General features: G+C 34.7%; 1 protein-coding gene across 1 annotated transcript; it reads right to left on the bottom strand.

Annotated features, from left to right (window-relative positions):
* Positions 1–9,301: 9,301 nt before the first annotated feature.
* On the bottom strand, positions 9,302–10,138 carry LOC139896549 (uncharacterized). Its single transcript, XM_071879197.1, has one exon. It carries the CDS (start codon positions 10,018–10,020, stop codon positions 9,445–9,447), a length of 576 nt encoding a protein of 191 aa, XP_071735298.1. The 5' UTR covers positions 10,021–10,138; the 3' UTR covers positions 9,302–9,444.
* Between the last annotated feature and the right edge of the window lie 1,370 nt (positions 10,139–11,508).

The raw sequence follows: 11,508 nt of genomic DNA, 5'->3' as shown, positions 1-11,508 counted from the left end.
ATGTCGACAAACAAAAAGTTAAAAGTTTGTGAGCTGGATCAGAGGGCCATGCGATCGCATGGCCTTGAAGCACAAATCCCATGCGATCGCATGGGGTACTTTTTCAGAAAAGGTTCTATAAATTGCTCAACTTTTAGCTCAGTTTCTCTAATCATATATTACTCCGTATTTATTTTATTTATTATTATTATTATTATTTTATTTATTATTATTATTATTATTATTATTATTATTATTATTATTATTATTATTATTATTATTATTATTATTATTATTATTATTATTATTATTATTAAGATTAATATTATTATTAATCTTATTATTATTAATATTATTAATTAGTATTATACATAAAATACTACGACGAGGTTATGAGCGTGTCACTTTCAAAATGGTTTTCAAGCGGGATAGAGCTAAGGAAATTATGGGTTATTGCCAAGGAGGTTATGGGTAATGTTCGGGGGTATATTTGTGAATCAAACCTAGTGTTTATCATCTCCGTTACATCTACGTACTTTCCTACAATATTGAATCTCAATACTGATACGTAAGCACTCATATCTTATCTTTTATATATTAATTATGTATCCATGTCTAGTGCTCGAGTATATATATTTATATATGCTTGTATGCTAAATTTCGTCATTAAATAGTTTATAATGAATCACTAATTAAATACATATATTACTGGTAAAAGGTATATGATATACATGTTTTTGGAAAGCTAGCGAAAAATCAATAACTTTTCATTTAGATATCGAATAGTTTCGATGAACGGATTAAAAGATATGATCAACTGAATTATGATTGACATTAATTGAAATTGCTTTTGAATCTGCAATTAAGATTTAAACAACTTGTTTACGAGATTGATAAAGTGAACTTTTAAATATTACCAACCGAGTAAATGAATCCTTATATAAGGCACGTCTCGTTTTGTTGAACTATTGTCAAAATTGACTTTTTGAAACGACTTTGGATAACTATTATATGTCGATCTCGAGCATTAGGATTGTGATACACTATGATTTGACCTAGCTTGATAGACATTTATTGACCAACATATGTTCTCTAGGTTGAGATCTACGATTAATTGGTAATCCGAGTTTCGGTCACATTTTGGTGAACAACTTTATATGCTGCTAAGGTGAGTTTCATTGCTCCCTTTTTAATTGCTTTTACAATCTATATTTTTTGGGCTGAGAATACATGCACTTTATTTTAAACGCAATGGATACAAGTACATACTAAATTCTATACTGAGTTTGAACCGAAAATCCCTTAGCTTTGGTAACTAGTAACTGTCGGTTATAAGAACTGGTGGGCGCGAGTAGTAGTATATGGATCCATAGGGCTTGATATCCCCGTCCGAGCTAGAGCACTAGCCTTTTAACGGACGTATGCTATTTGAGAAGCGTACACGTTGGTTTGCGTGTATTATTAAGATGATTATACAAAGGGTATAAATTATATATTCGTTAAGTTTAGTTACCAGGGTGCTCAATCTTGTAGAATATTTTGATAAACGTTTCTGGATGAAACAACTGAAATCTTGTGATCCACCTTTATATACAGATTATACGATACATTAAAACTATGAACTCACCAACCTTTGTGTTGACACTTTTAAGCATGTTTATTCTCAGGTTTCTAGAAGTCTTCCGCTGTTTGCTTATATGTGATACAAGCTATGTGCATGGAGTCATACATGCTTTATTCAAGAAAACTTTGCATTCACAAAATCATCACCGTGTATCTTATTTTGACTTCATTGTCAACGGATGCATTATGGTAAACTATTATTTATGGTCATTGTCTATATGTAGAAATCATCAAACGTTGAAAACCTTAGGAATTGATATTCATTTATTGTGTACCTTTTGAAAAGAATGCAATGTTTACAAAACATATCATATAGAGGTCAAATACCTCGCAATGAAATCAATGAATGACGTGTTCGTCCATATGGATTTAGAGCGATCGTCATACATACGTCCATTAAAAGGCTAGTGCTCTAGCTCGGACGAGGATATCAAGCCCTATGGATCCATATACTACTACTCGCGCCCACCAGTTCTTATAACTGGCAGTTAACAGTTACCAAAACTAAGGGATTTTCGGTTCAAACTCAGTGTAGAATTTAGTATGTACTTGTATCCATTTCGTTTAAAATAAAGTGCATGTATTCTCAGCCCAAAAATATAGATTGCAAAAGCAATTAGAAAGGGAGCAAATGAAACTCACGCATATAAATCTAGTATTTTCAGTATTTATAAACAGTCGCATGTATTCTCAGCCCAAAAATATATTGAGTAAAAGGGATCATATGAAACTCATTTTAGCAGCATATAAAGTCGTTCACCAAAATGTGATCGAAACTCGGATTACCAAATAACCGTAGATCTCAACCTAGAGAACATATGTTGGTCAATAAATGTCTATCAAGCTAGGTCAGGTCATAGTGTATAACAATCCTAATGCTCGAGATCGACATACAAAAGTTATCCAAAGTCGTTTCAAAAAGTCAATTTTGACAATAATTCAACAAAACGAGACGTGCCTTATATATGGATTCATTTACTTGGCTGGTAATATTCAAAAATCCAATTTATCATTCTTACAAACAAGTTTCAAAAGCAATTTCAATCAATGTCAATCATAATTCAGTTGATCATATCTTTTAATTCGTTCACCGAAATTACGCGATTTCTAAATGAAAAGTTATTGATTTTTCGCCAGCTTTCCAAAAACATGCATATCATATACCTTTTATCAGTAATATATGTATTTACTTCATGATTCATCATAACTGTTTAACGACAAAATTTAGCATACAAGCATGCATAAATATATATACTCGAGCACTAGACATGGATACATAATTAATGTATAAAAGATAAAATATGAGTGCTTACGTATCAATATTGAGATTCAATATTGTAGGAAAGTACGTAGACGCAACAGAGATGATAAACACTAGATTTGATTCACAAATATACCCTCGAACATTACCTATAACCTCCTTGGCAATAACCCATAATTTCCTTAGCTCTATCCCGCTCAAAAACCCATTTTGAAGGTGACACGCTCATGACCTCGTCGTAGTATTTTAGGTATATATACTACTAATAATAATATTATAATAAGATTAATAATAATAATATTAATCTTAATAATAATAATAATAATAATAATAATAATAATAGCCGCCTTTGTCCGAGCATTTCTCGGTGGGTTGAATTTTGCTACTCTAATCCAGCCAGATTGTATTATGGGAACCACACATTATGGTCTTCTCAGGGGGTGCAATAGGGTGATCCCCTTGGTCCGCTGCTTTTTGCTTTGGTCCTACAACTCTTGGTTTCTAAAATCAGAGATAATTTTGAAGTTTGTCTTCAGGCGTGGTATTTGGATGATGGTACTATTATTGGGGACACTTTGGTGGTGGGGAAGGTTTTGCATTTGATTATGGAGGATGGGCCTCGTTTTGGGCTGCATCTCAACGTTGAAAAAACAGAAATTTTCTGGCCTACGGAGGACCCTCGCAGCAGGCAAGTAGGTGTCTTTCCTCCTAATATTGCTCGGCCTTTTAATGTTGTTAAGTTGCTTGGGGCCCCCGCAAGTTCCGATCCTGGTTTTAGTAGTGAACTGGTGATGCAAAGGGTGACCAAGTCCATTGCGCTTATGGATAAGGTTGCTAAGCTTGATGATCCTCAGTGTGAGTTGTTGTTGCTTAGGGCATGTACGGGAGTTTCTAAACTCTACTTTTCCTTGCGTACTTGTCCTCCTAGTATATTTGAGGCGGCTCAACGCGCTTTCGATGGAGCCCTTCGATCTTCCTTGGAGCGTATTGTTACTGCTTCAGGGACTGGGTTTGGTGATTGGCAGTGGCGGCTTGCCACCTTGCCATTTGCATTTGGAGGGCTTGGTGTTTATTCTGCGGGAGATGTTCGTCATTATGCTTTTCTGGCTTCTCGATTACAGTCTGCTGGATTGCAGACCAAGCTCCTACGTCATGCGGGTATTGTTGGTCTTGGTCGTGCTTTTGAAGATGCATTGGGTCTGTTTAATAAAACGGTTGGGTTTGATATTTTAGGTAATCCGAGTGAGGTCGCTGCCCCAATACTCATGAAGAAATTGGCAGATGTTTATTTCACAAAGGTTACCGCTTCTGCAGAATCCACTTTTTCGTTATCTCCCCGACAATCGGCCTTATGGAAATCACAGCAGAGTGATCACACCTCTGCTTGGCTAAGGGCAGTCCCTATTTTGGGGTTGGGTCAGACAATGAACGCAAAGACTTACCGATGTGTGTTGTGCTACCGGTTAGGTGTTCCATTGTTCTCTATCTCGACGGCATGCTCTGCCTGTTCAAGGGTTTTTACTGGGGATATTTTCGGGGATCACGCGGTTTTATGTGCTGGTATGGTGGGTATTAAACATCGACATAATATTGTCCGGGATTCCCTTGTTGATGTTTGTTATCGATCTGGGATTTCAGCGAGAAAGGAGGTTGACATTGGGTTGTCTGGAGGGAACGACAGGGCCCTCAGACCTGCAGATGTGTTACTTTATTCCTGGGATTGTGGTTGCGATGTTTGTGTTGACTTGACAGGGTCTTCTCCTTTGACACAGTCTGGGCTTTCTGACTTTGTCCCTGGACGTGCTGTGATTAATGCGGCTCGTCGGAAGCGGGTCAAGTACGAATCTAGTTGTCTGGCGATTGGTTATGGTTTCATTCCTTTCTCATTTTATTCCCTTGGGGAATTAGAGAAGGAGGCTGTTTCTTTGCTAAAGCGGGTTCAGAAGAGTTCGATGGCGCAAGATATTGGTGCCGGTGCTGCTGCTCATATTTTTACTAGGATAGGTTTTGCTATTGCTAGAGGTGTGGGGGCCCAGATTGTCTCTAGGCTTCCCACTAATTTTTTGTAAGTTTTAAAACTTTTAAGTTTATTATTATAATAATAATAATAATAATAATAATAATAATAATAATAATAATAATAATAATAATAATAATAATAATAATAATAATAATAATAATAATAATAATAATAATAATAATAATAATAATAATGATACGGAGGAATGAATCGAGCTTTTATAGTATGTGACCTGCTACAGTACCTCATGCGATCGCATGAGTTTTCAGTGTTTTTGCCATGCGATCGCATGGCCGCCTTATCCTGTTTTTGTTTGCTAGTTCATCGACATCAAATAGTGTTTACTGTAGCAAATAGTGTTTACTGTAGCATATAGTGTTTACTGTAGCAAAGTCATTTTACTTGTATATATATATATACATATATATAATTGTTCATGAATCGTCGAGAGCAGTCAAATGTAATGAAACAGTTCTAAAATTTTGAGATTCAACTTCATAGACTTTGCTTATCGTGTCGAAAACGTTAAATCATTTAAAGATAAAGTTTAAATTTGGTCAAAAATTTCCGGGTTGTCACATGACCCGGAAAATTTCGACTTATTTAAACCAATTCTCTATATGATTTAATATTATGTAAATATACATACATACATACATATATATATATATATATATATATATATATATATATATATATATATATATATATATATATATATATATATATATATATTATAAGATGTACAAGTAAAACACTAATTGCTACTGTAAAAACGACTTTGCTACAGTAAAACACTATTTGCTACAGTAAAACACTATTTGCTACAATGAAACCGTATTTTGCTACAGTGCTACAGTAAAACACTATTTGCTACAGTACACTATTTGCTACAGTAAACACTATTTGATGTCGACGAACTAGAAAACAAGCAGAAATGAGCTGTTCAGCCTAGCCATGCGATCGCATGGCAAAAGCACTGAAAACCCATGCGATCGCATGGGGACCAAAAACACTATTTGCTACAGTAAATATTATGTCGACGAACTAGCAAACAAAACGCCATGCGATCGCATGGCAAAAGCACTGAAAACCCATGTGATCGCATGGGGACCAAAATCAGGAAACATGCCTATAAAAGGCAGTTTACTCGACGAAGTATTTACTTAATTTTTTTTCTTCTCTCAAAATTTATATTTATATTATAATTATAATTTTAAATTTAAGTTTAATAATAATAAGCTATATACGAGGGTGTTTTTAATTCGGGTTTCAAACCGTTTTAAAATAAGGAAATATTGGGTATTGTTCTTGAATCCAAGGCCAACCATACAGTCGTCTACCATCATTATGTCTACGCAATTTGCCTACAATATTGAGTCTCAATATTGAACCGCGAGTTTATAGTCTCCCTTTTTAAATACTTTAAATATTTTTGGGCTGAGAATACATGCAATTTATCTTAAACGCAATAAGACACAAGTACATACTAAATTCTACACTGAGTTAAACCGAAAATCCCTTAGCTTTGGTAACTAGTAGCTGCCAGTACATAGGATATGGACTGGTGGGCGCGAATAATTGTATATGGATCCATAGGGCTTGACATCCTCGTCCGAGCTAGAGCGCTAGCCTTTTAACGGACGTATGTTATTTGAGTTTAAGACATGTTGGTTTGCGTGTATTAAAACGAATGGGGTAATTATCACTATAGCGTTAAGTTTAATTACCAGGGTGCTCTGTTACGTAGAATCTATTGATAAACTTTTGATGAAATCTTGTGGTCTATCTTTATATATGTTTATGACTCGAGCAATTAAACCTATAACTCACCAACATTCGTGTTGACTTTTTAGCATGTTTTATTCTCAGGTCCTTAGACTGCTTCCGCTGTGATGTGCTTGTTGCCTGCATGGAGTCTCTCATGCTTTGTACAAAGTTTATTGCATTCAAAATAAAACTGCGTTGTGTAATAAATAATTGGACTATGATGTCAACCTGTAAATTAAAGACTTATGTATTTTGGGGTTTTGCTTATACCTAAGCACTCGCCCACATGTTTATAACTTTCTATGTTTAGAAAGTCACTTATTTTAATGAATGCAATAGTTTATCAAAACGTATCATATAGAGGTCAAAACCTCACTATGGAATCAATGATTAACGTGCCGCGTCAATAGCGATTTTGACGGGTCGTTACATTCGAACAAGGTTCAAACAGGACTTGGTTCGAACCTAATGTTAGGATCAATGAAAACTTTGGAAAAAATTTTAAGGTTCGAACCTAATGTTGATTTTCGAACTCAAATCTTAAATACACAGAGTTCAAAAACATACGTGTTCGAGCATGTTCGAAGATTCGTACCTGTGCGAAAAAACACTGTTAAAATAAGCAGTTTGAACATGTTTGAACCTGTTCTCGTTCGAATTTCGTGTATTGTTAAGTTGAGTTCGAACAACACTTAAGTTCAAACAAGGTCGTGTTCGAACCTGGTGCACGGGAGCGTAGTTCGACATTTATCGGGTAGTGAAGTTTTTTCGACCCGTTCACTAGGTACGAACATAGGTTTGTTTGAACTTATGGTGTATATTCACATTCACAATTTTACAATTTTCACGTAAAAAGTGTATTTTGTCCCATAGCTTTGAATAAAGTGTAAATTGGCCATAATCCCCTCATTGATTGCTCTGTTGTGTTTTCTTTGCTCGGTTAGTTAATTGTAGCGGGCTTGTTTTAGTTAAGGCTGGTTTCGGGTTGTCATTGCCTTGTTAGGTTTGTTTTAGAACTTAAGTGAACAAACTAAATATTGCACAAAAACATAAATTAAAGTGCTATGCTACAGCGCACCTCGGATTTTATTTAAAACTGCATACAATTTAGTCCTTCTAAAACTCTACATACTCAAACATACTGATTCAGAATAACAGTAAAAACAAGGTTCAGAAGATCATTTGAGTCTCAACTCTTCAGGCAAGAAACTATGATCATATTGTTCAAATCTAGAGCATAACTCGAGCAGCAACATCCAGCAATCCGTTTCAATTATTTTGATATAGAAAAACTATAACTTCCAAAAATAAAACCATCTTCAGAGAGAAAAGAGCAACTGAACTCTTATAATTAACATATAAAGAGCTTACATGGTGCACTATTTGAGCATAGATGAAATATAAATGGACACTTCTACAAAAGAAAAAAGAAAGTGTATGCGGTTAAGAAATCTGCCCACGATCTGAGATGTTTGAGGTATGAAAATGCATAACAAAATTTGCATCATTGACAAGCCTGCATATGAACAAAAATAGCAAAATGTAAATTCTTATTTCTTATTCTTATTTCTTATTGATAACAAAATAAAAGTTTAGTTGTAAATTAGTGCACTCACAACCAGATGAGATGTTCACTAATACACGTAGACATATAATAGTAAAAGCAGTAGCATTTGAGGTATCATGACATATAAAAGTACTTAAGAAAATTACTCCTACTGTTAGAGGTGATGAGATCGGCCCAATTTGCATATAAATAGATTTGTTTAGGTTATATATCTATATCTATATAATATATAAAATATTTACTGGGTCAGGCTCGTAGAACTATAAGATTTAGCCAAAATGAAGACGAAATGACTTAATACTCGAATAGTCAAATGCATAAATCACCTATATAAGTTCATTCAAAATTCGTAGTCTAATACAGTAGTAATCTTATTGTTACAATAATACAGTAAATCATATCAATCATTACCATTTGGACCCATTACCCAACCTACTCATTTGTTATATCCACTGTACTAGGTGAAAAGGGGCGTCCTAATATGCAATGTCTATAACACAAGTGGGCAGAGGCGGACCTATATGGTCATGACTGGTAGCCCGTGCTACCAGTCAAATACATGATCTCGTGATATTATTATTTTTTTTTTAACTAGTGACACAAGTGAATATTATAAATTATTTTAAGTAATACCGTTGAAATTAGCCATCTAATAGAAAAAAATTGAGCTTTTAACCAGTGACACCAGTAATTACCATCTCTAAATCCGCCACTGCAAGTGGGTGACTTTATTTCAACACTAACTACGAGTCCACCAACATGAACTTAAATTGTAACAGAAAGAACTGCATAAGTGAAATCATTATCATCATTATTATATCATTATAATATAAGATAAGATTAATGCAAGGATTGCCACATGGGGTGAACAGTAAATTTAAGGAAATAGGCTTGGACATATATACAGGAACACAAGTCAAACTATCGAAGGTAAAATGTACAAATCTAGACACCCTACAACAACAATGGATTGCATAATATGTTAATCTCAGCAATAATAAAACAGAATGACACTAATTCAATTTCGATTAACTGTGTAAGCCCATTTCAAGGCAACTGTTATCCAAAATCAGCCTTCGTTCAATTCGAGTAAGGCTACACTGAGCATAAAATGATATTGTAATGCAATATTAACAAGTCCTTCAAACAATTCAAATAATCAAACTACAAATATTCAAAGACAATAAACCAACAAAATTCAATGTTATAAAACATGAAATTACCTCATTCCATAATAACTGTTGCCCCAATTGCCTTCATTTTTTCAATAATTTTCTCAGCTTCATCTTTAGGGACACCTTTCTTCAATATAGTAGGTGCCTTTTCAACCATATCTTTAGCTTCTTTCAAACCAAAATCAGTAAATGATCTAACTTCCTTAATTATCTTAATTTTTGATCCTGCATCAAACCCGCCTTCAAGTTTCAAATCAAACGCCGTTTTCTCCGCCGCCTTTTGTTCCCCTTTCGCCGCCGTAGCGCCTCCGACTTTGACTCCGGTCTTCAACCCCATTCCGGGCATCATCACTGCCATTATCGGCATCTCATTAATCCCCATTTTCTTCCTCATAACCTCCGTTAAATCAGCTGATTCCAACAATGTTAAATTCATTAACTCGTTAACGATTTCCGTTACGCGAGGTGACGGGGTTGAATCTGAACAGAATTGTCGGATTGTGGGTACATGGGTGCGTTGTGGGATGTGGTGTTTGATTGAATTGGGGGTGGTTTGAAACCCTAACGAATGAAATTGGGAGTGTTTGAGAGATTGGGTAATTCGTTGATAGTAGCATTTCTTCATTTTAATGGGTTTAGATTGTTTATTGATGTGTGATCATATGGAAGATGATGTGATCGAGAAGTGAATAATAGGGAAATCAGGGTTTTACACTGCAACGGCGATGGGGTTGTGTTTGGGTTTTAGAGAGATTACTACTCCGTATAAAAAATATTGGGGGGCATTTTGTAGTTAGGATAAAAATTAAGGGTATTTATGTAATTTGAGAAGCTATATATAGTCACTTCAAAATTAATCAAACTCATCCCGACCCGGATTCGAGTAGAATCGGTATTTCAAGGTTAAAACAATCGGGTTCTTCAAAGATTTCGACTAATTAAGTTCAATTTAAACTGCGGGGAGCATGATGATGTTTGTTGAAATGGATCGAAATGTCGGCTTTTTTGAGGGTAGAAGGAAGGTTCGCTCTCGTACATCCTACCGAGTATTAGGATTGATAGTTCTTGACAAAGGTTTCATTATATGAGATCAAAAATTGGGCGGACAAGTTATTTAATCGTTTGAAGGTTGGCGGTGTGGTTGTTAAGCCGATCATAAAGACTCGAAAAAGTAAATCGATTGTTAGGTAGATTGTGAGTTTGTGACTGGTTTGTTTGATTTTGTGTTGATTGTCTCAGTTTGGTTAGAATTCTATTCTTGTCTTGGTTCTTGTATTTGATTGTGTTTGGAGATCGTTTTAGTGATCCGGTTGTTCAAAGCTCGGACTTACTTAGCTTTTGCTCTTTGTTTAGTGATTGAGTTCGTTTACTGCTTCCGAGTCTTGAAATGCTTTTGGTTCGATTGTATCTTTGTTCGTCTTTTTCATCTATTGATGAAAAGACTTTGTTTAATGTTACTCGTTATTTTAGAGAATTTTTTTTAGACATTATAGATACTACAATTACTTGAACTTGACCTTGAAGATACTATTGTAGTTTATAGTGCTTAAAGTTTACTACTTAAACTTGATCACAAGATGCTACTACACTTTGAAGATTTAACGTGACCATTTACATTTTAGACAGCAACTACTTGAGCTTGACCTCTTGAGTCTTGAACGTGGCAATATGACAACTTAATCTTTAGTGCTTCACTAGTATTTTATAAGCATGTCTACTACTACAGTACATTTTAACCACTTGAATTTGAGAGCACAACTACTACAACTTGATCATTCGACCTGAAAACATAACCACTTCAAATAACAGAACCCTTGACAACACATGAACCTGAAAACCTTAACTTGAACAACCTAAGAACTCTTCTCATTAGATTAGTCAGATATTTGATTACTATGGCAAGGCAATATTTCAAAGTTGAATGCTTAAAACCATATAAAATTAAAATAGCCCTCAAATTAATCTATATATCAATAACAATTATTATAGATCAAAGAGACAAGCACTTGTGTTTTCAAGAGATTATGTGTCTAATCAAATATCAATTATTATTGATCAAATAGACAAGCAGTTGTGTTTATAGGATATTATGTGCCTAATCTAAAAGCCAATT

This window comes from Rutidosis leptorrhynchoides, chromosome 3 (assembly GCF_046630445.1).
Source record: "Rutidosis leptorrhynchoides isolate AG116_Rl617_1_P2 chromosome 3, CSIRO_AGI_Rlap_v1, whole genome shotgun sequence".
NCBI lineage: Eukaryota > Viridiplantae > Streptophyta > Magnoliopsida > Asterales > Asteraceae > Rutidosis > Rutidosis leptorrhynchoides.
This window is presented reverse-complemented; position numbering and strand designations above follow the sequence as displayed.

What these genes read in the sequence shown, in the direction of transcription:
- LOC139896549 (XM_071879197.1), bottom strand. Translation starts at nt 10,020, where the DNA reads ATGAAGAAATGCTACTATCAACGAATTACCCAATCTCTCAAACACTCC.